General features: G+C 45.6%; 2 protein-coding genes and 1 long non-coding RNA gene across 18 annotated transcripts in view; 1 reads left to right on the forward strand and 2 right to left on the reverse strand.

Moving 5' to 3' along the window:
• The window catches only part of EOGT (EGF domain specific O-linked N-acetylglucosamine transferase), a 39,652-nt gene extending 37,653 nt beyond the window's left edge, over nt 1–1,999 (reverse strand). For 2 of the 13 annotated variants that reach the window (XM_053291143.1, XM_053291142.1), the window contains exons 1-2: nt 1,184–1,658; nt 1,061–1,111 (exon numbers count right to left, since the gene is read on the reverse strand). The gene's annotated coding sequence lies outside the window, so the exon portion shown is untranslated. Of the gene's footprint in view, nt 1–875 lie in introns of all 13 variants that reach the window. The other 11 variants (XR_008315264.1, XR_008315265.1, XM_053291144.1 and 8 more) reach the window with 9 other exon arrangements.
• A 5,535-nt stretch (nt 2,000–7,534) lies between these two features.
• The window catches only part of TMF1 (TATA element modulatory factor 1), a 56,553-nt gene continuing 36,710 nt past the window's right edge, over nt 7,535–27,377 (reverse strand). For all 4 annotated transcript variants that reach the window (XM_053291130.1, XM_053291131.1, XM_053291133.1 and 1 more), the window contains exons 11-17: nt 25,352–25,544; nt 24,160–24,229; nt 23,976–24,068; nt 13,753–13,872; nt 12,939–13,085; nt 11,925–12,050; nt 7,535–8,607 (exon numbers count right to left, since the gene is read on the reverse strand). In XM_053291130.1, coding sequence (XP_053147105.1) covers nt 8,464–8,607; nt 11,925–12,050; nt 12,939–13,085; nt 13,753–13,872; nt 23,976–24,068; nt 24,160–24,229; nt 25,352–25,544 — 893 coding nt within the window. In that variant the 3' untranslated portion in view covers nt 7,535–8,463. The remainder of the gene's footprint in view (nt 8,608–11,924; nt 12,051–12,938; nt 13,086–13,752; nt 13,873–23,975; nt 24,069–24,159; nt 24,230–25,351; nt 25,545–27,377) is intronic.
• On the forward strand, nt 18,609–22,974 carry LOC128342935 (uncharacterized). Its single transcript, XR_008315267.1, has 3 exons — nt 18,609–18,915; nt 20,357–20,453; nt 21,123–22,974. It is a non-coding gene; the product is annotated as an uncharacterized LOC128342935 (long non-coding RNA).

Genomic DNA, 27,377 nt, shown 5'->3' on the forward strand with positions numbered 1-27,377 from the left:
TAAAACACATCAAATACAACAACCCTGATGTTTCTTAGATGTCAACATTTATACTGAAATGACAAGAAATGGGCCCAGGCTCTTCCTGCCAATACCTTGAGTTCCTTGGGGTTGGAGTGGGGGGGGGGACACAATAGCTTCCCTGCCTGCAGCAGAAATTAATTTGTGATAAAAGCTCAATCCCAGGACCGTTTTTGAATGCAGGACTCAGAATAGTAACAATACAGAAAAATATCCTTCTGAACATATACAGGGTATCCTTTCTCTATCATTTTACAATCAGCCTAAGCCACAATCTAGGAATAGGAGGCTGGTTTCCAAATAAGAGGGTAGTAGGTTCCAATCAAGTCTGATCTTGGACATTTTAACATTCAGACGATGAACATCCAAATGGATGGATAAATTTCTATAGAATGTAAAGAGATAGGTCCCTTTTCCAAGTAGTTAGCCATCTAAAATTTGATACAAGAGAGACAACAAAAGAGGAGAAAGAAATGGACAGGCAGGGAGAAAATATGCATTTATTTTAGTTACATGTACTCAGGCACCAATGTCATAGTAGGGTTAGGGTCCCATAGGGGACCCTACATAGTAATCTCATAGAGGAATAAACTTTTGCCAAAGGCTTCACAGAAATGGTGGGTTAGGAGGAGGAATTTGAAGGGAGAGAGACAGCTGCATGGAGATGTTCAGGAATGCTGTTCCAGGCATAAAGGGGCAACAGGAGAGAAAAATGGAGCCATGGGAGGAGACCTCCGGCTGGCAAAGGATGCTGAACTTAGCAGCGGGGAAGAGCGAGAAGGCACGTGTCGCAATGTACTCGGGCCATTGGTGCTGATGGGATTTCCCGGGCCCGCATAGGAAGGATTACATACCCAAAGACCTCTTCCTTCCTAGGCCAATAAGATTCCGTCAAGCTAGAGCCTTCCCCCAGCGTCCATCTCCCAGGTTAGAAAGTACCCGCCCACGATGGAAACATGAGTGTGGAGTCAGCAGAGAGGTGCCACCTGCAATGAATGGAAGGAGCCAAAGAGCGCGGCGGAAGGCGCGCCACACTCACGCGTCAGCCAGAGGAAAAGGCCAGGGGGTGCGCCCTCTTCGGCTCCATGCCCTGCAAGAGAGGCAAAGTGAAAAGGCGGCGGCGGCGAGTCAAGCTTGCTAGGAGACGCCCCTCCTAATGTACCTCAAGCAAAGGGAGCTGGCGATGCCCCGCAGCGACGAGGCGCGCTTAAGTCTCAGGCCCGCGAGCCGCGCGCAGCTTCTCCTGCCTGGAGCCGGCGCCAGTGCGAGCTCTCCTGCCACGGCTCCCCTTCGCCGGGCGCCGACTGGAGATGGAGAAGAGAAAGCAGCGCGGCAGCGAGCGGGAGGCGGGGCTAGGGCCAGAAAGCGCAGGCTCAGCCCTCCGGAAACCAAGCGGCTGGCCGTGGCTGCTTTAGAGTGAGCCCTCGCTGCCTGCGCTCTGGACTGGAAGCCGGGGTGAAGGTGCAGTCCAGCCGGGTGGTGACGATGACGAGAGGTTTTCCTCGGGGTTGCTGCTGCAGCAGCCCGGCCAGGGCCGAGAAGCCCGCCTGCTTTGCAGCTTGCGACTTGCCCGGCCTGCCTGCTGCGTCATCTGAATGACCCACTAGCGGCTGGGAGAAGAAAAGCTGCCCAGCCAGCCAGCTCAGGTGCAGTGGGGAGGCGCGAGCCGCACAGCCCTCCTGGCTTCCAGGCTGGGCTGGGCATCAAGGCGGACGGGAACTCCAGCCCCTTCCTTGGCTGGAAATGACCCATTACAGGGGCATAGCAAGGTTGGAGTGGGCCCAGAGACAAGGTTTTAAAATGCCTCCCCCCCTCACTGAAGCTCAGCTCATGAAGTCAAGAAGTCTTAAATGAGGCTGAATAGTGGTAACAAAAAGCATAATGTGCCACAATAGAACATCATCCTAAAAAAATTTTTTTAAAGGTTTTGTAAATTGTGGACTGTGCAAGTCATTTAATGGTACTAGAGAAAGAGATGCTGTTCTGGTAGCTCCAGGTCTTAACACTCACATCAATTTCGGAGGATGAATACAACTGAAAGAACTCCGGCTGGGTGCGCGGCTGGGGGAGTCAGTCATGTGACTTGCCTCTGACAGCCCCCCAAAGGCAGTGGGCCCCCAGACAACTGTCTCCCCTTGCCCTGTTATAGTTAAGTCCCTGATCCATTACACTTAGCCCAATCGTGGCCCGACAGCTTTTGAGAAAGCAAAGGGCCTTTCCACGTGTTCCAAGCCTCTTGTCTTGGGCATGACTGTCCAACCAAAGTTAAAACGGAAGCAGTAACGTAAGATCTCCATTTTAGGACCAGCTGAAAGTCACAAAATAGCTGGGGTCCGTGAACCTCTTGTAGTGCAATCCTATGCATGCTTTCTTGAAAGGAAGACATCTTCAGTTCAGTTGGGCTTATTCCCAAGTACGTGTGTGCAAAAGGACTGCAAGCTTAATTACACCTCCTTCATACAGGTCGTTAAAGAAAAAGGGGGAGGAGCTAGTGATGTTACTGGTAGGTGGTGGCATTATAGAGGTCAGTCTGTAAGATGTGACAGTCTTAAGAGGAGTCAACATTAATAATACATAGGGCCATCACCAGATTAAAGGGATATTAGTCAATGATTAATTAATTGATTGATTAATTGTAGCTGAATAGGTTTGCGCTGAGTTTTGTTTCTTTAAATATATCCTGCCTTTCTTCTGATGGAACTCAAAGTAGGGTAGCTGACTTGCTTGGTAGCCTGTGCCAGGGCTGGCAACCAATTTAAAGAAAACTTAGTCAACTTATTGATTCAGGAATCCTAAACTTGTTTACAAAGGAGCAAGTCCATTGGACACTGTTAATCTGTCTGGGGTGTGTGTGTGTGTGTGTGTGCACATGGAATTATACTGTAAATTGCACAAAATTGCATTAAAATTCTTCTGGGGGGGGGCCCTTTAATTATGCAGATATATGCCTCAGAACACAGCTTTATTGTTAGGAGAGCATGCTACTTCTAAGACAGCAGCTGCTATGTACAACTTATATAAGATTTCTAGTAACAAACCTTTTTAAACACCTGCTAATCCTGAACCATAAAGGGAGGGAGTATCCAAGTAACTGTGCTTTGGTTAGCATCTTCTTTATATATATTTCTCTAAAGCATACCTGTCGCTAATCCCATGCATGGCAGCTCCCATGAGATTTCGCGAGCAGCTGCCTGGATAGCGACGGGGACGGGGGAGAAAACAGCAATGGGTGCCAGTGAGAGGAAGCGGTGGGTGGCCAACGGGAGGAGGTGGTGGGCCAGGTGGGGGCAGCCAGCCAGGTAAATAAGCACCCATAAGCGGCAGCAGTGGCAGGCAGGTGGAGGGGGAAGAGAGAAAAATGGCTGGGGCAAACTAGAGGCACAGATGCCCTGCACAGCTAGTTCTCATTATTGCAACTGCAACTGATTTGTCACCACTGGCTTTTGTGCCCTTTTCCAAATAACACAAAATGCCTTCAGTTCATGATGGACTTGTTAAAATCTACATAGTAAGCATAAGAGCAAATGGCTTTAAGAGTTATCAGTCATTTGTTTAAAACCAAAGATCAGCTTAAATACAACATGGTTAACAGATCTTTCCTTGCAGTACTGTCAGATTTTTTCCAGTGGACTTGAAAAGGAAAACATCTTTTCCACCCCCACACTAGGAAATGTCAGAAGACTGAACACCATTGTTCTGTTTCCTCCAAGTCTTGAACTTATTTCCCGTTTCTGCTTCAATTAAATGCTAAAATATCAGATTATTCTCCAAAGCAGCATTGAGACAAAGGAAGACATTTGTGATTAACACTACTGCTGTTATCTTAATAGTGAAGAATTTAGCCACATACAATTGTCCACATTTTACTAGTTACAGGAATCATGTTTTAAAATAATCTTAAGTTTTAAGTATCATAGCAAGTTGCATCTATGAGGGACTATATACATGAGTACTGTGCAAGTAAAGTTATGTTTTAATGTTGGTTTTTAAATGATCTTAATGTTTAAATTATTTTAATTGCAAACTATCCACAAGTTTTGGGTGGTATAGAAATATGTTAAAAAAATAAAAATGTGTAGACAAAGTCCAGTGCCCATTTTGTCTTCTAAAGAGAAGTGGCACATATTTGTAAATTACAATCAAGTGTGGTAAAATAGTCAACATTCCTGGAAGAGATAATGCTTTTCTTTTAACGGTATGCTGTGCTGCCATCCAGGAAATATATAGCTCTTTTTCAGGGGCGTAGCTAGGGGAGAGAGGACCTGTGTTCATCCCTCTCCCCTTAGAGGGAAGGAGATAATGAAGAAAATAGGGAGGAGTGGATCTGGAGGGGCCCTCAGGAGTTGGGGCCAGGTTCTTTAAATTCATTCGCTCAATTATAGCTACACCCCTGTTCTTCTTGCTATGTAAACTGCTTAATGAACATGCTTTTGTCAAAAGGCATCATAGATGGCATTAAAAAGGGAGCATGCCTTTCTGTATGCCCAGTAGTCCTGCCCAGGCACTGAGATGCTGAGAAGTGGTCACCCTCCCAATACTCTCCAAGCTTACAGTATTTGTCTGAAGAGGCAAATACCATAAGCATGACTGGAAGATCCAGCTTTCCAGAATGACTAATACCCCTCCCCCCACCCTTATGTGGATGTCCTAGGCAGCTACTAAGGTATATTCCATAAATCTAGTCAAGGTAATGTGGTGCAGTAGACAGAGCACTTGGTATTTTTGTGGGAAAATTTAGCTCTGCCGTGAAGCTTACTGGAACATAGGAAGCTGCCATATACTGAGTCAGACCATTGGTCTATCTAGCTCAGTATTGTCTTCACAGACTGGCAGCGGCTTCTCCAAGGTTGTAGGCAAGAGTCTCTTTCAGCCCTATCTTGGAGATGATGCCAGCAAGGGAACTTGAAACCTTTTGCTCTTCCCAAAGCGGCTCCATCCCCTGAGGGGAATATCTTATAGTGCCCACACTTCTAGTCTCCCATTCATATACAACCAGGACAGACCCTGCTTAGCTAGGGCAACAAGTCATGCTTGCTACCACAAGACCAGCTCTCCTTCCATGAATGAGGCCTTGAACAAATCAGCATAGCTTTGCACTTCATGAGGTAAGTTAAGAGACCACTGTTGCAGATTTTTATAATGTACAACATGCAAGACATGCAGTTCCAAAAAAAAAAAAAAAATTCTTAAAATGTGTGTGGCTCAAAAATTCCACTCATATGCTAGATCAGGGGTTCCCAACCTACGGCGCTGTACTAAAAGTCCCATCATCCTCAGCCACAATTTACTGTAGCTGGGAATGATGGGAGTTGTAGTTCAGCAACATCTGGAGTGCCACAAGTTGGGAACCTGTGTGTCAGAAGATATAAAAAAACGACTGATGAGAAAGGCAAAGGAAGTATACCAGTAGGCCTGGATGGGTGGATTGAGAAGTCCTCAAATGCAGCAAGAGGCATCCTTCATGGTGAGTAACCAATGCTCCTTCATCTGCTGCTGGATGAGGACATCTCATATGCCACTGCCAAGAACCCTGGGTAGGAGTGTCAGTGGAGTTTGTAGTGTTTGGTGATGGTGGAAGACGACATCCAGGCTCTTCTCAAACCTACTCTAGGGCTGCACAATTTTGGCCCTCCAGCTGTTGGACTACAGTTCCCATCTTTCCAAGCCACAGTGGACCATCGTTGGGGATGATGGGAGCTGTAGTTCAACAACAGCTGGAGGGCCAAAGTTGTGCAGCCCTGACCTAGACCTTGATCAAGCGTATCAACAGGTGTGTGGATAAAGCTGATCCATTTTGATTGTCAGATTAGTAAGCTGATGAAAGACTGCAGAGGAACTGGGAAGATAAATTACCAAAATGTAGACTGCATTACATTTGGAGTTTAAACCTCTAACAGTACTTTTAGTACAGTTAACAAAAGAGAATTGTGTGTACATGTATGTGAGGATGTAGTGAATAAAAGTTACAGAATCAAAGTAACAAAGATGCACATTTCTTAAGAACAGGCTGACCGAAATCACTAGCTGCATTCAGTAATGCATTTTACTTGTTTGAAACATGCAAGCTTCTAAAACCATGATTACTTTTACCATCGTATTTGCTAATGCAGTATCTTATGGGAAAGTCCACACATAACAGTGGTAAATTCTGCTGCCAGCAAGCCATGGTTTTTTACTCCTAGTTTTACATCAGTATCCAACTGCTAATGCAAACCTCAGTTTGAATCAAATTCCTCCATTTGACTGCACTGTGTTTTAGTATCTCCTCAAGAAAATGTCACCACTTTCTGGCTACTTGCTACAAATGAAAGTGTATACATTTGCCACCATCAGAAGAATTCCGACACACACCTTCTGAGAATATAGCTCTTCAGGTAATTCCCTGTCTGTATTCTGATTAAATGCCTCAACTATTAAAAAAACAAAACACCCTGGAAATAGAAAACTAGCATGTCAAAGCGAAGCCTACGCAATAAAATTATTTCCCCCAACAAATTGGCTTTCATCAAGCAGGAAATTACTGATTAAAGTAGCAATCAACTATATGACACCCTTATATCTATCTATCTATATATTATTTAATTCTTGAAGGCAAACCCATTGCTAATCCCATGTGTGGCAGCTCTTGCAAGGGTTTGGAGAGCTGCCGGATAGCCACGGGTACAGGTGGGAGTGAAGAAAATGGCGGCTGTGGCAGTGGCCAGGGGGGAAAAAGGCAGCCGGGCAGCCAGAAAGCAGCAGGGGTGGTGGGAGAAGAAGCAGGCCAGCTGGCTGGAAAGCTGGCAGGGAGAGACAGTCAGCTGAGCAGGTGGGAGAAGCTGGCTGGCCTGCCAGCCTAAAAGCGAGGGAAGGGGGAGTGGGCCAGCCAGCCAGAAAGACATGGGGCGGGGGGAGCAGAAAAAGGTGACAGCGGGTGGGTGGGCCATCCAGAAGTGCAGGTGCTCTGCACCCGGTCAAGCTATTTCTGAATTAATTCAATATTAGGTCATATTTTTCAATATGCAGATCAGCTCTAAGTCTATGTGATGCAGTGACAAAGTACTCCATCAAATAAAATATTGTTTCCCATACACCTTAAAGCTAGGGGAAAGCACTACAGATAAACTGTATTTACACAATACAATTTACAGTGAGTTGGCTAGTAAATTGAATCAGCTGCTCTGAATACATTTGTTAAGGATTTTATGTCTTTATTTACCAGCAACTGAAGATTTAATTGAAATTCACTTAAGAAAACTTGAAGAGTGAACCTGGGGATTCATTATTACAGTGATACAATTTTCTCAGAACAGCTATTTAAATAGCTTAAAATTAGTTTTGTGGGAATTGTTCCAAATATAATTCTATTAAAACTGAAAAATATGCTGAGCACATTGCTTCTGTGAATGTGACTCATTCTAGTGAATGTTTGCTGCCTCAGGCTAAAAAGCAGGAAAGGCAACTTAAGGTGCTTTTTAATATTTTTTTTGGCAGATACCTTCTAAAGATAATTTTTAAGCTACTAGAGAGCATCTGAAGTATCTGAAACAAGTTTATTCACTTTTAAAATAAAGTGCATTAATACACACTGGAAAAAAGCAAACCATGTCAGAGAAAGGAGCAACAGTTTCAGAGTGTGACCATTTACACCATACTCCTTTTTGTCCTCCAATTTGTTATGTTTACAACAAACCGCATTGTCTCTCTCACTACAGTTAAGACCCATTAAAGCTGCTAAGCAGCTCACCTCTAATGTGGCAGTGTATTATGCTTTAGGAATGCAGCCCCATATAGGAAGTGCAGCAATACATTTTAATGCAGATAAAGCGTACTGAGTTTTATCTAATGAACCAAAGTGAGCTTGCAGGGGGCAAAGGCTATGTTCCAATTTTTCAAGTAGCAACAGTTAACTCTCTGGTTAGGGCAGCATAGTACAAATTCAAATAGCAGTTAAAAAGAAAAAAGCCTTGAAGGCACCCACCTTCTTTTCAGATAGAAAGTCACAGTTAACTGTATATACATTTTTAAAACTGATATATTTGAGATGAAAATTTCCCCCATCCAAGTCATCCATCCATTCAGATAGGAACATATTAACATTCAGATATCAATCGGCTAACTGAATGGAATTATTCCAATGCATCATTATGTGATGATTGCAAATAAAAACTCCCACTATTTTTACTATTCAGTCAGAATTAGCAAGTCAATGTACTATTTTATAGACACAAGATGGGCTGCATTTTAATTGGCATTAAGATAAAGCCATGGCTTTAAGATTTTAAATATTTAATAATTTAACTGTCAACAGTCAGCCACTGTGAAAGCATAATGATTTCTTCACATATGAACTCTACAGTATAATCACTCTATAGTACAGATTCTTTACAAGCTGTTTATATTTACATAAACATCTTTACAGTTTAATGCAACCTTGTTTCCAAGTTGCATTTGCAGCAGTTATTAACTATGCCTTTGCTTTAGAAGTTCATCAATCTGAGTCTTGTACATGTTCTTCACATCTTCAAGGTCCAGTCTCAATTCTTCTGCCTCTTCTGCTTTCTCACCATACATCTGAAGGATGGTATTGTATCTCTGATCCAAATCCTAGAACAACATGGCCTGGTGATTAGGAACTTGCTCTCTCTCCATTTACAAACACACTTATCTCTGCTAACAGTCATTTAATGAAATACAAGATATAGAAAATATGAAAACTTATGAATTAACTTGTTTTTATTATATTCAAATTTGCACTCTGATCCTGAACATATTTACTTAATAGTAAACCAAACTGATTTAAAATTAAAGTATACTGTAATATGGCATAAACTAAATCCCTATTCAGATGTGATTTCAAAAGATGTCTACAAGTATAAGCATTGAAAGCAAGTTTGGTAGTCCTGCCCAATCATTCACCCCTGGCAAAGCATCACTCATGGTTACAGCAGCACTGGTCTGAAAAAGCAAATGCTGCATCCATGACGGCAGGCATTTCCATGATCGGGGGGCGGGGTAGTGCAAAAACACCTGCCCTCACAGATACCGTATTCCCCTCTTCAGACAAACACCACTGCAACAGTGAGTAGTGCGCTACCAGGGGTGAGTGACGGGCTGGGTCTTCCAACCAGGGGTGAGTGATGGTCCAGGACTTCCAACCCCATTTCTGATGCTTGTACTCAAGTCCAGCGTGTTTTGGAATCATGTCTGAATAGGGCTTCAATGTAATTTAGTTTTAAAGTAAAGGCTGTGATGAGCATCAAAGAAAGTTTCAGAGAGTCACAACCAACATTCAAAATATATCTCTTTTAAAAAATGGTTTGGTTTGAGCTTTTTGGAGGGTGATGCAAAAGAGAATAAATGATATCTGTTCTCCAGTCACAATTCCCAGAGAGAATGGGAAAAGCAATTATCAGCACTCACCTTCCCTACCATTTTATTCTTGTCAGGTATGAAAAACAGGTTACTCATCTGTAACTGATCTGGTAGTGATCCGTTGTATTCATAAGGAATGGGTTCTGTTCCTGCGCAGGGAACTTGCAGGTAGATTGACTAGCTCCTCGTGACACCCAGTCTGCCTTGCATATGCTCCGTGCTTCCAAGGAAATCGGCAGTTGGGGGTGCGATTTTCTCAGTTTCTTGCAGACCCCATGTCCTGGTGATCTTTCAGTGTCTATACCTGTTAGTTCTTCGTAAATATTTGTACCACTTCTACTGTTGTGGGGAGGTTTGGGAGGGTCTTATGAATACCATGGATCACTACCAGATCTTCATACAGGTGAGCAACCTGTTTATCTGGATCGTGATCCATTACATTCATTAGGAATGGGTGATTAGCCAGCTTCCAACCATGGTGGTGGTCACATTAGTCCCTGAAGTCTACGGCAGCACCCGCTTTAAAATGCTCCTCCCAAAACCTGCCTACTCAGCAGATTGCAGATCACAGATCAATGGCATAATGTTTAATCAATGTCTGCTGTGATGATCACATCGCAGCCGCGCAAATATCAGGCATACGGATTCCAGACAGATGGGCTGCCAAGGCTGCATAAGCCCTAGTTCAATGTACCCGTGTGGTACGTGGTGGATTGATACCCTGCAGCTTATATGCTTGCACAATCAACTCCAGCAACATATGTGTGAGTGTTGGCCAATCATGCTCTGTTGCCAGAGCCCCTGAGAGCTCACATACTGCATTGGTGACTTCCATGCTAATGAAGGAAGCACAGACAAATGGCACGGACAGTTGAGAAAGCAGACCAAAAGATCTTGGCACTGAATGATCTGGAGCGCGCAAAGGCAACATCAGACGTATAGGCATCGTAGTGGCAGCCTTAGTAATGGACACAGGTGACATTAATGGCGTTTTTTGTGCTGACTCCAGAATCTCCTCGACATCCTGGTCGACATCGAGATCACTAAAAAAGCCATGGAAAGTTGACCTCAAGGGGGTGTTGTTCGAAGAATCTAGCATGGCAAGTAGGGTAGCAGCAGTGTTTGGATCCAAGGAGACATCATCATCCTGAGGATGCTCAGTGGAAAAATCAGCAAAGTCCCCCGCTATCCAAATGCTGCTGCCATAAGGGAGTTGATGGAGATTGCACTGGCACTTGACCCAGGGACAATTGGTTCCAAAGGAGAAGCCGGTACTGATGTCGACATTGTGTCCGTAAAATAAAGATCAGCTTCAGTTGAGCCCATAGTCAGTATGGTTGATATTGATGGCAAAGTTCCAGATGCTGACCTTGAGGGCTGTTCCGTCGACATTGATGAAGCCGCTGCCAATGTTGAAGGCAGGCTATAGCTTTGTAGTGCAGTTGGAGAAGACGTACTGCCCTTAGATTTCAATTTGGTACAGTGCTTCTTCCTCAGAGGAGAATCCGCCTCCTCATTCAAGGAGTGCCTCCTCTTTTGTCCTTATGCCTATGAGTCAACTTCGAGACTTCCTTCTGCCATATTTATCAGCTCTGCATCCCCCACAGGGGTTTTAGACTGCATTTTCACAGTTCCCTGCACGCTCAATGTTAACTCCAACATCGACCCCGATCTCAACCCCGATGACAAGAAGAAATTTGGTCTCAGCGTCGGAGGGCGAAGTACATCGTCGTAAAGTGCCGCACGGAGTTGCAGCACCCAATTTTTAAGTGCTTGGAGGAAGAGCAGCATATTTTGTAAGCTGCCGGGTTGTGCTGCTCCCCTAAGAATAGCAAACAGGAGTCATGGTAGTCCGTAAATGGTAATTTAGCCCTGCAGTCCTCACAACGTTTAAACGTTTTCTTGGTCTCCACTGCCGTTAAAGGCATGCCCTGAGGCAGCAGCCTTGAAGCATTAAAAGAAAATCCCGAAAAGCCAAATCTAGTCTGTTTTACATTAGAAGAGTCAAATGCAGTCCAAAGTCCATAGGAATAACAAAACTAATATCTTATCTTTCCTTTTCAGTCACTTGAATCTAGTTGAACTGAGGAACCAGCAACGAGGTGTTGACACTTTGGCGGTCAAAAAGGAATTGAGAAAATGGAGCCCTCAACTGCCAATTTCAACAGAGAAAGTGCAGGGCAGAGTGGGCATCACAAGGAGCTAGTCAATCTACCAGCAAGGTCCCTGCGCAGGCGCAAAACCCATTCCTTGTGAATGCAATGGATCACGATCCAGGCTGGCATAATTTCTTCCCAAAAGAAAACCATGGGACAGTACTCAACCCCCGGAGTGCCTGACTGAGGTGCAGGAGCATTGCAGGGAAGCTGCTGCTCAGCTGGGCAGGCAATCCGCCCATCCAGAAACCAACAGAGGATTGTCCGCAGGCAAGGTAAGGTAAACCCTCCTTCCCCGCAGTTAGCCCCAAAGCTCTTCTCTCTAATCGTGAAAAGAGCTTCATTAGCTGCTGAATGCATTCCAAGTTATATAACAAATTAAATTTTGCCTACCCGTAGCTGTGCACGTAGCTTGGGTATCTCCTTTACCTTTTCTTCCAAGTCATCATTTTGATTTGTTAACTTTACCAGCTCTTCTGCCATTACTGACCGAGTTCTTTCAAGGTTTCCAATTTCCAACTAAGATAAACACTTTATTATTAGATTTTGATGTTAAAAGATGCCAGAAGCTACAATTCTACATTAGTAATACACAGGTTTGCAAAGTAAGAGGATAATGCAGACAAATCAAAGTTCTTATAAAGCAAGTCAACACAACACAACATACATGTTGGCACACCATGATGCAGTATCCTACACAATTACTGTGTGACTAGCAGAGATTACCAAATTCCACCCCCTGCTCTGATATAGCATCAAAAAACAAAAATACAGGATGCAGTTGAGGGAAGAATGTGGAATAAGAAAAGAACTGCCCAATACTAAGCTATCTGCTTACTGAGAGACATTACAGCAGCCTATGGCCTGGAAAATAGAAGGGTTTACACCTACAACACAATCTCTAGCTCTTAAGCTGAAACCCATGCCCTGCAAGCTGCTGTAGTATCTTTCAGCAGAAAGAAGATTCAGCACACTATTCCTCCTTTCCCCCTTTGTGCAATGTCAAGTCATTCATAAAAATGTTGATCTGTTTGCTATAATTTGGCTGGGATCAAAATGGCTGTGTGCACATACCAGGACACCTCATCTACCATTTTCAGGGGTCAGAAGACCCTTGAGAGTTGTGCACAGTGCTCCAGCCCCCACCCACAAAAGTGCCTTCCACTAATGCAGAAGGCTGTTTGGATCTTGGCCTGAATAATTTTTACATTTGCATTTATTAAAATCAATGGGGAGCACATTGATTTTAACCACAGCACTGGAAACACCCAAAGGAAATACTGGCAAAAGAGATAAGATCTCTGGCAAAACAAGCACACATAGGGAAACTGATCCCGTGTTTCTTCCAGGTATGTGTATCATGGGTCTTGAATACATGTTCACAGACACACTTAATGCTCTGGTTACCTGTAAATGAGAAATCTCTCCATCCCGCAATTTTAATTGTGACTGCAGGTTTTCAATAATGCTTGAACCTGCTCCCATTCGCACTGCATCATACAGATTGCTCCCACTTGTAGACATTGAACCGAAGGAATGATCATGAGGGTCATCCTGAAAATGCAGTGTGTGGTACAATCATGAGACATAATTTTTTCAAGAAAAATCAAGTTAGATTATTTACTAAACTAATGAACATGTGTCTATCTTCTACATACACTGCATTGTGTTTTCTACATGTATTCTTGCATTTGTTCATTCAGGTATAGAGGAATAGCAAAAATATTTTGCATCAGCCCCTCCGGCCGGCCTTTTTCTCCCCCCACTCCCGCCCCGCCCATCTTTCTATCCGCCCCCCCCCCAACACACACTTTCTGGCTGGTGGGCTTCTTCTCCCCCGCCTTCTTCCAACCACACCCCCCCAGCGCTTTCTGGCTGGCGGGCTGACTGGAAAACTGACCCGCCACCTCCTCTCGCCCGCTAACTCCCGGCAGTGGCCTGCCCAGCCCACTGCTGCCTCCAGCCGCCATCCCTATTTTCTCCCCTATCCCCATCGCTGTCCTATCTGACAGCTAATGCGAACTCTCGCAAGAGCTGCCACACATGGGATTAGCGGCGAGTATGTTGAAGAGAATTATATATAAATAAGATGATGCTCATTTTGACAAGAAGGCTTAGCTGGATAGAATGAAAATCCTAATTAAAAAACACTTAATGCATCATGTTCCACAACAATACACAGACAAGCAGCACATGCAGAAGTCAAATTAATGATACATACCTGGGATATGAAGGATCCCTGGAGCCCTGCCATATCAACCCCACTTATGGAACTCGAGCGTGACAAAGTTGGAGTGCTCGACACAGTTTCCATTGTCGATGAAGTGAATAATTTACGTTCCTTGTGGAAAATACACAATATCCAAAGAGAAGAACAAGGTTAGTGAGATTTTCAGAGAGAGAGTGAATTTACATCTTTTTGTACCAGGACGATAGCAAAGGCATGGCAAGCACACACAAATCTGTAGCTGTTTAAAATGACAAAAAGGAGCACTGGCTACTCACCATGAAAGCTTCTTACTGCTGGATTAGAGGACATCTCATGTGGGTTCTCCTTCCCATGTGCTCCAGAGGGCAGGTCTATGTAAATTGTGAGATGCTTTAAGAACCTGGGAAGGAGAACCCCACCCAGTTCACAGTAGCCAAGTCCAAGGTATAGCGAGAAGTGTGAGAAGCAGAAAAAAGGAAGTATACCAGTAGATGTGGATGCCCGGACAGGTGGGCTGAGATGTCCTCAAATCCAGCAGCAAGAAGCAGCCTTCACAGTGAGTAACCAATGCTCCTTTATCTGCTGCTGGATGAGGACATCTCACATGCTACATGTCACAGCCAAGAACCTTGAGCAGGAGTATCAGTGTCTACTGGGGTGGAAGAACCTGTTGGGAGGACACATCTGCCGAAACCAGCTTGTGCAGAGCAATGGAAGTCAAGTTTGTAGTGTCTGATGAAGCTGGAAAGGGATTCTCAGGTGATTGACTGCAGATTTCAGAAAGTGGTGCATTAGTAGAGAATGCAGCTGATGTTGCCACTGATCCTGTAGAGTGCGCTGTGATGTGTAGAGGTGTTTGTAGCTTCTGTATCTCATAGGCCAATGCGATACAGGCCTTAATCCATCTGGCAATGGTAGAGTTGGAAATATTCTGACCCACAGAGGAAGGGAGGAAAAGACGCAAGTAAGGCATCTGTAGAGCGAAAGGATGTTGTGTGGGAGAGGTACACTGAGGGAAATAAGTATTTGATCCCCTGCTGATTTTGTCCGTTTGCCCTCTGACACAGAAATGACCAGGCTATAATTGGAATGGTAGGTTTATTGTAGCTGAGAGAGACAGAATAACAACAAACAAACCCTCAAAAGCCCAGTGCCCAAAAGTCAGCGATGGATTTGCATTGTAGTGAGGGAAATAAGTATTCGATCCCCTATCAACCAGCCAGATTTCAGGCTCCCAGGTGTCTTTTCATTATATGCAGGTAACGAGCTGAGATGAGGAACACCCTCTGTAAGGGAGTGCTCCTAATCCCAGCTTGTTACAGTACCTGTATAAAAGACACCTGTCCATAGAAGCAAGCAATCACTCAGCTTCCAAACTCACCACCATGCCCAAGACCAAAGAGCTGTCGAAGGATGTCAGGGACAAGGCTGTAGACCTGCACAAGGCTGGACTGGGCTACAAGACTATCACCAAGCAGCTTGGTGAGAAGGTGACTACAGTTGGCACGATAACTCGCAAATGGAAGAAACACAAAATAACTGTCAATCTCCCTCGGTCTGGGGCTCCATGCAAGATCTCACCTCATGGAGTTGCAATGATCATGAGAATGGTGACAAAGCAGCCCAGAACTACACGGGGGGAACTTGTCAATGATCTCAGGGCAGCTGGAACCATAGTCACCAAGAAAACAATTGTTAACACACTACGCCGTGAAGGACTGAAATCTTGCAGTGCCCGCAAGGTCCCCCTGGTCAAGGCAGCACATGTACAGGCCCGTCTGCAGTTTGCCAATGCACATCTGAATGATCCAGAGGAGAACTGGGTGAAAGTATTGTGGTCAGATGAGACCAAAATCGAGCTCTTTGGCATCAACTCAACTCACCGTGTGTGGAGGAGGAGGAATGCTGCCTATGAGCCCAAGAACACCATCCCCACCGTCAAACATGGAGGTGGACACATTATGCTTTGGGGGTGTTTTTCTGCTAAGGGGACAGGACACCTTCACCGCATCGAAGGGACAATGGACGGGACCATGTACCGTCAGATCTTGGGTGAGCACCTCCTTCCCTCAGCCAGGGCATTGAGAATGGGTCGTGGATGGGTATTCCAGCATGACAATGACCCAAAACACACAGCCAAGGCAACAAAGGAGTGGCTCAAGAAGAAGCACATGAAGGTCCAGGAGTGGCCCGACCTTAATCCCATAGAAAATCTGTGGAGGGAGCTGAAGGTTCAGGTTGCCAAACATCAGCCTCGAAACCTTTCTGACTTGGAGAGGATCTGCAAAGAGGAGTGGGACAACATCCCTCCTGGGTTGTGTGCAAACCTGGTGGCCAACTACAAGAAACGTCTGACCTCTGTGATTGCCAACAAGGGTTTTGCCACCAAGTACTAAGATATCTTTTGTGAAGGGATCGAATACTTATTTCCCTCACTACAATGCAAATCCATCGCTGACTTTTGGGCACTGGGCTTTTGAGGGTTTGTTTGTTGTTATTCTGTCTCTTACAGCTACAATAAACCTACCATTCCAATTATAGCCCGGTCATTTCTGTGTCAGAGGGCAAATGGACAAAATCAGCAGGGGATCAAATACTTATTTCCCTCACTGTACACCTTTAGACAACGGCACATGTTGATTTTATGCCAGGTTTTTTCTAATGAGTGGACAGGTTTAGGATAAAACTGTGGGAGGACTATGTCCTGAGAGTGGTGAAATACGGAAGCTACTTTAGGCAGGAAAGGAGGGTCCAGTATCAAACAGTGTCGAGTGAAAAAATGCAAAAATTGCAATTGGTAGACAATGCCTGCAATTCTGAGACACATCTGGCCAAAGTTATGGCCATCAGAAAAGCAAGTTTGAAGGTAAGTTAGCGGAGCGGTGCCAATCTGATGGGTTTGAAAGGCGGCTTATGAAGGACACGCAGAACCTTATGCAAATCCCAGGATGGAAACCTGTGCATGGGTGGTGGTGGTAGTAAGGATAAGCCCCTGAGGAAGCATTTAAAGTGAGGATGGGAATGTAGGCCATGAGTAGAGGATGTGGAAAGAAGATTTGCCAGTGAGACTTCTTTATGTTTCAGCATGTTAGCTTTGAGTCCTTTATCAAGACCCTCTTGTAAGAAGCAGAGGAGCTCAGGTAGGCCGCACTCTTCGCCAGAGAGCTTATGATGTCAGCACCATTGGAGAAAAACCCACTTGGTGGACTGGTTAAATGCGGTTTGTAGAGTCTCTTCTTAAGCCAAATGTTGTACGCTGCAGTGAATAGTCTCCCTTCCCTCTAAAGGGTTAACAGGAAGTGAATCCCTGTCTTGACTGACAGGCTGGTGACCTCCAGTTCTCCAAGTAGAGGAGAACTCGGTTCAAATCTGACAGGATGCAGCATGTGACCCATTTGAAGACTTATGTGGTAGCAGTGCGTGCAGCGAAAAACTGATTTTGGTCTGCGTGCATTGCGGCTGCAGGTTCAGCAGAGCTATCCCGGGTTGTGAGGAGTTTAGGCCCTGCTCCTACTTCAAATCAGTCCCCGGGGTCGTTCTGCTTTGATGCTTTTAATGTGTTCTTTGCAAACAAGATCTCCTGTATTCAGGCCAACTTGGACTCCACTATTTCTGCAAGGACAATGGAGGAAGGTGTTCAGGGATCCCTCTTAGAATGGATCCTAAAAATGTATTAGATTGGATCCTAAAAATGGGAGCTGTTATATGGAGTCCCTCAGGGCTCCATTCTGTCACCAGGTCATCAGGAGGTTTGGTGCTGGGTGTTATCAGTATGTTGATGACACCCAAATCTACTTCTCCTTTTCATCTTCAGGAAATGGCACTCATTCTCTAAATGCCTTCCTACAGGCAGTAATGGGCTGGATGAGGGATAACTAATGGAAGCTGAATCCAAGCAAGACGGAGGTGTTCATTGTGGGGGCTCAGGATCTGAGGGCTGAGTTAGATCTTCCTGTGCTGGATGGGGTTACACTCCCCCAGAAGGAGCAGGTGCGCAGCTTGTGAGTACTCCTGGACCCAGGCCTCACACTGGTATCTCTGGTGGAGGCCGTGGCCAGGAGTGCTTTCTATCAGCTCCAGCTGATTCGAAAGCTGCACCCATTCCTTGAAGAGGAAACAGTGGTGCATCAGCTGGTAACCTCCAGGCGTGACTATTGCAATGCACTCTAAGTGGGGCTGCCTTTGTACGTAGTTCGGAAACTTCAGTTAGTTCAGAATGTGGCAGCCAGATTGGTCTCTGGGGCAACCTAGAGAGATCATATTATGCCTGTTTTGAAACAGTTACACTGGCTGCCAACATGTTTCTGGGCAAAATACAAAGTGCTGGTCATTACCTTTAAATCCCTGAACGACTTAGGTCCAAGTTATCTTAGGGAGCGCCTTCTTCTGCATGATCCCCACCACACATTAAGGTCATCTGAGGAGGTCCATCTCCAGTTACCACCGGTTCGTCTGGTGGTGACTCAGAGGCAGGCCTTCTCTGTAGCTGCTCCTGGGCTGTGGAATGCACTCCCAGCAGAAATCTGCAAATTGAATTCTTTACTGGGCTTCAGGAGAGCCCTTAAAACCTATCTGTTTGGCCTGGCCTTCCAGGGTTTTTAAATAGTTGTAATTGGTTTTAATGGTGTAACCTGGTTTTCAGGGTTTTTAAAATTGTTGTGATTGTTTAATTACTGTTTTATGATGTTTTAATTGTTAATTGTTGTTTTATAATTTTTGTTTTAAATGTTAACTGATTTTAATGGTTTTGTTTTAATTGTAAACCACCCTGTGTCATTTGGAAAGGCGGTATAAAAAGCAGATAGATAGATAGATAGAGGGAGGGAGGGAGGGAGGGAGAATGAGTCAATCTCGAGAGGTATCTTATTACTCCCAGGTGCTGGATCTGACTGGAAGGGTGATGTTTGGCCCTGTTTACCAGGAAACCAATGTTCCAAGAGCGTTTGAAGAGTGTTGTGCATGTCCAACTTTGCAGTTGGAAAGAAGGGAGAGTTTATCAGGAGAATGTCTAAGTCAACGAATACTCAAATTCCCTTCAGGTGGGCCACAAGAGGGGCCAGAATCTTTGTGAAGATCCTGGGTGCTGAGGAAAGAGCGGACCCTGTAATGGTAGTGACAACCTGTGTATCTGAAGCGAAGGAATGAACGACTCACCAGATGAATCAGCAAATGTAGGTATGTTTTTGTCAGGTTTGCTGAGACCATGAAGTTGGAGTGATGGAGAGAGTCTGCAATGGATCAAAGAGTCTCCATCCAGAACTTTCTATGTTTGACAGATTTTGTGTTTGACTGGACCTTAAGTCCAGTACTGCTCTGAGGGAGCCGTCCTTTTTGGGTACAGTGAACAAAGCCCCTGCCCCTTTGATGAAGTGACACTTGTTTTACAACATGGATGGATTCCAGGTGTTGAATTGCTTGTAACAGACATTCATGTTTGACAGGCAAGTGCGACTGGGGGATTGGAAGGAAACAGTCAGGGTGGGGGTGGGGGAGGAAAGTAAGCTCTATTTCGTACCCTTGTAAGATAGTATTGAGTACCCGTTGGCTTCCCATGTGTGGAAAAAGTCCAAGAGGCAACCTCCCAAATTGGGAGGTAGTGAGTCAGGAAAGCTGACTAGGCATGGGTTGAGTAGTGAAGGTTTGTTATGGTTATTTAGGAGGACTGTTATTGCATTTTCTGTTCTGCACTCTATTCTCTGTCTCTGGGTCTGAAGTTGGGACAAAAAGAATGAAAAGGCTGTAAAGGCCTTCGTGGCTATTGTCTGTCATCCTTGCAAGAAACTGAAGGAAGTGCTTTCTTCTTGTCTTTCATTTCAATACGACGCCTTTAAGGGAGTGATCACCAAAGAGTTTGGTTGAAGTGTATGGTACTGCTGCCAAGTTTCTACGTGAGCCTGAGTCTACTTGCCAATGTTTAAGCCATAGGTTTCTTCTTGCTACCACTACAGAAGCTGTGGAGCACGAGGAGAAACTGACTGAATCCAATGTAGCATCAGCCATGAAAGCCTGTGCTTTTTGTATCTTTAGCAGTGTTTGCTTTTGGCGATTAAGATCTGTGAGAGGAGCCTGGAGTGGTGTCATGGCTCAGACATCTAACTCAGAAGAGTCAGAGCAGGAGGATTCGCCTGCTAGTGAGGGCTCAGAGGCACAGCAACAGGATCTGGCAGGGAGACCAAGTGAGACTGCGAAATATATATGGCTCAAGAGAACCAGCAGCCAATCAGGCTTCCTTGAGTCAGCACTTCGGCTTCCCCTCTTGTGATCTCCTGCACCTGCGTGACTCCCACTAAGCTTGCCTCTTGAGACGCCTTCTCAAGACAGGTGAAATCCCAGGCTCCTCCCCATCAGAAATCATGTCTGGCAGCTGTTGCGAATCCTCAGCTCCAGAGTCTGGTCTCCCTGCCAAATCCTGTTGCTGTGCCTCTGAGCCCTCACTAACAGGCGAATCCTCCTGCTCTGACTCTTCTGAGTCAGACGTCTGTGCCATGACAATTAGCTCATCTACCCAAAGTAAGGATGCCCATGCTATGATGGCAGTAGAGCTCACACAGACAAGGAAGCTACCTTGCAACCTTTCTTTGGGGCTGACTCCATTTACTTTTCATTGGGATCTCAGAGAGAGGTGTCCTTGTCCTGAGGGAGGATGGCGCCAGACAAGACCACCCACAGGTGCCTTCGTGGGGGAAATCTGGAACATGTCCGAAGCTTCCTGAGTAAGACTATATAATTTGTTAACAAAAGGAGTATGTTTCATGTTTGCTGCTGGTGCTTTCCATTCCTGTTTAACTGTGTCCACAAAACAATCAGAGAAGGGGAAGAGAAGGTCATGTTTGGGTATTGGGAAGACCAGGGTTTCCCTATATGGTGGAGGGTGGTATAGTGAACCCGTTTGCTGGAGCCCTAGTATACTGATGGCTTTGGTAAACACATTGATGAAATCATTTGGTGGGGAAAGGATTTGGAGAAAGGTTCACAGGTTTGGTCATAAGACTACTCTTCTTCTTCTTCTTCTTCTCTAGAATCCACATCACATCCAACTTGGGGCCCTCTGTCCCTGGGACGGGATTATTTGGGTTTTCAGGGACAGTATCAGAATCTTCAACATCAAGGATGGGCCCTGGGCTTGGTGGGATCAGATCAGGTCCCCTGGGATGGGGATCTGGAGAGTCATACATGGATTCCCAGATGTTGCTGACTACAACTCCCATAATCCCCAGCCAAAGGCCATTGCATCTGGGAATGCTGGGATCTGTAGTCAACAACATCTGAGAATCCCTGTTAGAGGGAACACTGCTGAGTAATTGGATAAGAGCTGTGAAGGCTCCTGTGTTTCTTGGATCTGTTTGTTTTTATGAGATTTTTCCCCCCATTTGTCTTTTTAGGGGAGCTGGACAAGGAAGAGGGCGAAGAGAAGGATTCCCTGCCCCATTTTCTAGAGGCTCTAAGCTTGTTTGTGCTGCTGGAGCAACTTATTAAGTACCCATTGGAACCAGGCCTGTTGGGACTCTGTTAAAATAGGAGGTATGGGGGTAGAAGGCAGAACGGAGAGCAGGAGGGAGTGGGCGGGAAGGCCCAAGTTCTGCTGGTACATCTAGGTCTCGTGGTACTGGTTCTGGTGGTCCACTTCCTGCCTTGAACTCACTGGTTGGGTCAGCTGGGAAGGATCCCATTCCCGTCATCGTCAGGCCGTTCTAGGTCATTCTCATGGGGTTTTTCTGGCAGCATTGGGACTTTGCCACTGGGCAGCTTTGGCATCAGAGAAACAGTCTTGCTGGGAGGCCTCTGTTGCTGGTCCACTCAGGGATGGGAAACTCAAGCGGTGGGTAAGGAGGTGTGGCCAAGGGAGGCAAGTCTGCTCGGCATGGATGTTTGGGAGGCCGCATGGTAGGCAGAACAGGGCCTTGCGCCAGTGGAGAGGACTGGTTGTTTCTGGGTCCTAGGCATGGAGTAAATGGGCCCAATGGGCCTTCCAGTGGATCCATGCTGCCTCTGGTATCAGAGGGCACCAGCGAGGTTCAGGTGGTCATCGGTGTGCTAGCGGCAGTTGAGCAGGTCGCTACTGTATGCTAATAAGGTCTCCTTGGAGGAGGGAAGGTTTTCTTTCCCTTGGGGAGAAGGATATTTCTAATTTTTCCAGGCATCTGGGCCATAGAGAGCCAAGAGACAGAAAGGAAGACAGATAGGGGTGTGTGTGTATGTGTATATATACAGAGAGAGAGAGAGAGAGGACTCTGTGTATGTATAAATAAGCAAAGATGGTAAGAAAACACTGAGAAATGTATAGGATAGTGAAGAATAGAAGGCTTGGATAGGATTTTAAAAGGCTGTATCTGGAGGAGGATGCAGGACTAGAACTGGGTGGGGTTCTTTTACAGGCTCTTAAAAAATTACATAATTTACATAGTCCTGCCCTCTGGAACACATGGGAAGGCTAACACACCTGAGATGTCCTCATCCAGCAGCAACAAATGGACTTCATAGCATATTTTGCCCTATTCCTGCTGTTTTCCAAGTTAAATCATCTACAAAACCTTCAGCTTATTTGAAGCAAACAACTATTAGTGTTCACAAAGCACATCAAACTCCTACTGTTATAAACTCAGTATCTGAGTTTATAACATCCTTGCTAAATACAGTGCAGGAATTTATATTTTAAATATCAAAATAGATTAAGGCTTCTCAAACTCTGTTTAATGACCACCCTAAGTGAAGTGGAGAGAGAAAAGTGAAAAGTAGTACTCTAATAGTAGTATTCAGAGGACTGGGGACCAAGGGGTAATCTAGGAGAAAAGGTAACTAGCAGGCCATGCACACACACAGAAACAAGATCCTTAAGGCAGGGGTTTCCAATGCTGTGGTACTCCAGATATTGAACTAGAACTCTCATCATCCCAGGAACAATTTATTGTAGCTGGGAATGGTGGGAGCTGGTTCAGTAACATCTACTATATCACAGGTGCTTTATGCTTTAAAGCATAACGCACAAAGAATACAAGGCTGTTGTCACTGTTCCCATTGTACACATAGTTCATGCAGCCAACACCATTCTGAGGGGATAATATGGCATTGTCCTCGTCCCCTGACCTGATCAAGACTAGGGATGTGCACGGACCAGTCCAGAGCCCATTCTAAGGGCCTCCGGACCAGTCCAGACCTGGGGCCAGTTCAGCGCCGGGGGTGGACCTTTAAGGGCAGGGGAGCGTGTACTTACCCCTTCATTTCCCCCTCCAGCGCTCCCGGGTTTTAAGGCATTTGGGGCGGCAGGATACCTCCCTGCTGCCCCTTCCCCCGTTCCTTGGCTAAAAGCTTCAAAAGGCGGACTGTGCGCATGCACGCCGCATGCATGCGTCCCATGCATGCGTCAGATGTGGCACACGTGTAGTCTACCTTTTGAAGCTTTTAGCCAAGGAACGGGGGAAGGGGCGGCATGGAGGTACCCTGCTGCCCCAAATGCCTTAAAAACGGGGAGCGCTGGAGGGAAAAGCAGCGGGAAAAGCGGCGGGAAGGGTAAGTACACCCTCCCCTGCCCTTAAAGAGTCCCCCTCCCCAGTGCCGGACCACGGAAGTGCGGTTCCATGCACATCACTAATCAAGACACACATACAAATTAAGATCCTGAGAGCGTTCACTCTCCCTCGGCATCTGCTTGAGCTTTAAAGACTGCTGTACTTTCTAAGGGCCTCCGGACCAGTCCAGACCTGGGGCCAGTTCAGCGCCGGGGGTGGACCTTTAAGGGCGGGGGAGCATGTACTTACCCCCTCATTTCCCCCTCCAGCGCTCCCGGGTTTTAAGGCATTTGGGGTGGCAGGATACCTCCCTGCTGCCCCTTCCCCCGTTCCTTGGCTAAAAGCTTCAAAAGGCGGACTGTGCGCATGCACGCCGCATGCATGCGTCCCATGCATGCGTCAGATGTGGCACACGTGTAGTCTACCTTTTGAAGCTTTTAGCCAAGGAACGGGGGAAGGGGCGGCATGGAGGTACCCTGCTGCCCCAAATGCCTTAAAAACGGGGAGCGCTGGAGGGAAAAGCAGCGGGAAAAGCGGCGGGAAGGGTAAGTACACCCTCCCCTGCCCTTAAAGAGTCCCCCTCCCCAGTGCCGGACCACGGAAGTGCGGTTCCATGCACATCACTAATCAAGACACACATACAAATTAAGATCCTGAGAGCGTTCACTCTCCCTCGGCATCTGCTTGAGCTTTAAAGACTGCTGTACTTTCTAAAACATGATCAAGTACCTTTTCTCTTACTGTTTCTTGAACAAAAATGGCTTTCTTTTTTTCTTGTTCAACTTTCATCTTCTCCATTTCTAACTGAGTAGCCAGCAGCATCTGAAGAAAGCAATACAGATTTCTTAATTTACTGGAACTGTACTTCATAATTAAAGCAACACTATACCATAGAAATTGCTATAAAGGAAACCTTTTCTTTCTTTGCCTCTTCAATTGTTTTCACATACTCTTCTTTAAGGTTTTCCATTTCAACTTCATACCTATTGTAGAGAGAACAGAAAGTAGGTAGAAAAAATAATCCATGACAATAGGTCCATTCACACATTATGTTCAACACTCTTACAATGAGTATACATTGCACACAGGCACAGATCTGTACACAGGTACAGTCATTCACATGTTATGTTGAACACAGATATAGAAAAACACTTCCAATCTGTACCATGCATTTGAAGGGCCTGTATCCAGGTTCACTTTTAAAATGAACACAGGTATAGTCATTCACATAAACATGTATGAGTGTATAGACATCTGTACAATGGTGCAGCAGAATGTCCAAATCGAGCTACAGTTACTCTTAATTCATAAAAGGTGTTTACAAAAAAGACAAAATTGCATCCTTCATAATCTGTCTTTGGTAATTTTCCACAGAATCCTTACTAAAAATTCAAAAGTCATCTCTAATAGTCAAATTTATATAGCATGCACACCAATATAGAACAAACTCATACAGGCTGCAGCATGCCAGTTTGGCATTACACAGGATCTGCAACCAACAAGGATTTCTGCCCACCCAACAAGATCATCAGAGGGGCCTTTGCTCTATGTGCAGATGTTGAGAGGGGCTAAATTGTTGTGCAACAGGGCCTTCTCTGTTGTTGCCCACAAGCTCTGGAATAGTCCCCCAGAGAATTTCCACTCTTTGACATCTGTGGCTGCTTTTAAAAAACAAGTAACAAATAGCTTTATTTGATCAGGCTTTTACCCCTTAAGAGGCTGCTGGGTTTCTCAGCTTTCTTGCTTCCATTTCTTTTTATGGTTTTTAATGTTTAACTGGTTTTAAGGTTTTAAATGTAACTTTTAAGGAATTTTATTGTATTAACTTTTGTAAACCACCTTGAGATGCATTATGAAAAGCAGTATAAAAACTGAACAATAAATAAATAAAAACTTGCTTGTGTTATCTGCAGTGGAAATTATTTCAACTGCTAGCAAGACTAGATTTACTAATGTTTAAAGTCACAACATTGTGACCCTTTCTGCTTCCTATGGCACTAGCAAAACTTCTCCCAATGTAATTTTTAAAGCCCTACCTTTTAAGGAAGCATTTCCCACTAACACCCCACCTGGCTACTTGGACAATTTTTTATACATTTCGTTACCGATTGTTTTCATTTTCCAGTTTCTTGAGTCTGGTTTTCTCTGTCTCTAGTTGAGCTTGAAGGCGATTATTTTCTTGTCTTAGCAGACTATTTTGCGACTCGGTGGAAGATAGCTGAATTTTATTGGAAAGAAGTTCTTCTGTAGCAGCACGTTCTCTTTCAGTCTGAGCTGCCAGGGCAGTTTGAGATTCCCCTAATAGTAAGAGAGCAAATATACTACCAACTGTAACCAACTGACATTTAGGGATGAGTTGCTTATAACGACAGGCGTTTACAGAGAAAGAGGACACAACAACTGAAGCTGTCTCCTATGGCTTCTTCCTCTGGAGCTACCGCATTGATTAGAGCTGCTCCTTAGGGATGTGGACGAACCAATTTGGTGCTCCTTTTCTGGAGTGCTGAACCGGTTCAAAAGTCTGGCATTCAAGCTGATTCGGAGATGGGGGGAGTCCTTTGAGGGGCAGGGAGGGCACCCTTACTAGGGATGTGCACAGAACTGGTGGGGGCCTGCTCGAAGGCAGGGGGAATACCTTTAAGGGTGAGGGAGGGTGCTCTTACCACTCTCGCTATGTTTCCTCCACTGATACTACACATTAAAAGGGTCTGGCAGGGCAGCAGCGCCCACGGCCAATGTGCACACACGTGTCGGGTACTTCTGGTCTGATGAGGAAACAGGGTCGCAGGGAGATATCCCCCTGCCTTCAAACTGGCTGAACCACCAGTCCTTCGGACCTGTTCAGAGGCCTGTAAAAGGGCCTCCAAACAGGTTTATGCACATCCCTAGCCCTTACCTGCCCAACCGCTTCCCCCCCTCTGGTACTCTCCCCCAAAGCATTGGTGAATGAGGGGCATTGGCCATGACAGGGAGGTTTTTAGAGGGGTGGAGCAGTAGGGATGTGCACGAACTAGTTTCTGCACTCCCGGGAGGCAGGGCCCTTGTCTGCCCCGCCGCTTTCCCCCTGCCGGTGCTCTCCTCAAAAGTGTTGGTGTCGGGCTGCAGCGTTATGTCCTTTCAGCCCTGGTGAACGTCACCACGCAAATGGCTGACGCATATGCGCGTGTGTGCCATGCACACACATGGCCATTTGCGTGGTGACGTTCACCAGGTTGAAAGGACATAACGCTGCAGCCCAACACCAACACTTGAGGAGAGCACCGGCAGGGGGAAAGCGGCGGGGCAGACAAGGGCCCTGCCTCCCGGGAGTGCAGAAACTAGTTTGTGCACATCCCTACTGCTCCACCCCTCTAAAAACCTCCCTGTCATGGCCAAAGTCCCTCATTCAGGGGAGATAAAATAAGACATCTGTTTCATGTTCAGTTTGTGGCCCAATACAACCTTTATTCAAGCCACAAAAGCTTGATGTGTTCTCCTTTCATAGTTGATGGGTGAGTCACTTCACTTAGCACCTTTTGGATCACTGTTGATGTACAGGGGCACTGGACACAAAGGGAGTATTGATTTGGGGGTAGATATGGTTTCCTTAGAGGACTCCCAAGGATGTTCACTTGGGTTCTTTTCCATCTAAAGGACAACTGGGGCTAACAACTTGTACCAGATGCAGACCTTGATTGGGTGGTACTTCAACAGTGCTTGGGCCACTTGGATCGAAAGGAAGGCCAAGCTTCACCTATATGGAGAGGGGAGGGGAGAAGAGATGATGATACAGCAGCAGGCTAGCCCCAAACCTTTAGCTCTTCCCACCTGAGAGGGAAACTGTGGAAGCTGTCCAAGAGGCAAGCCCTTTGGGCTGAGGGAAAGGGAGGGAACAGGGGTTACCCTTCTGGGCAAAATACAAAGTGCTGGCAATGGCCTATAAAGCCTTGAACAATTTGGGCCTGGGATTCTTAAAAGAATATGTTCATCTTCATGAGCCCCACTATTCATTAAGATCATCTGGGGAGTTCATTTTTAATGGTGTCTGAATGTTAATTGTTTAAACTATCTTGAGACATGTTTAGGCAGTTAAAATAAGTCAATAAATAAATAAATTCCCCAACCCATCTCCACCAACCCTCACTTCTTCCT

This window comes from Hemicordylus capensis, chromosome 2, assembly GCF_027244095.1.
Source record: "Hemicordylus capensis ecotype Gifberg chromosome 2, rHemCap1.1.pri, whole genome shotgun sequence".
In the NCBI taxonomy this organism is placed as follows: Eukaryota; Metazoa; Chordata; class Lepidosauria; order Squamata; family Cordylidae; genus Hemicordylus; species Hemicordylus capensis.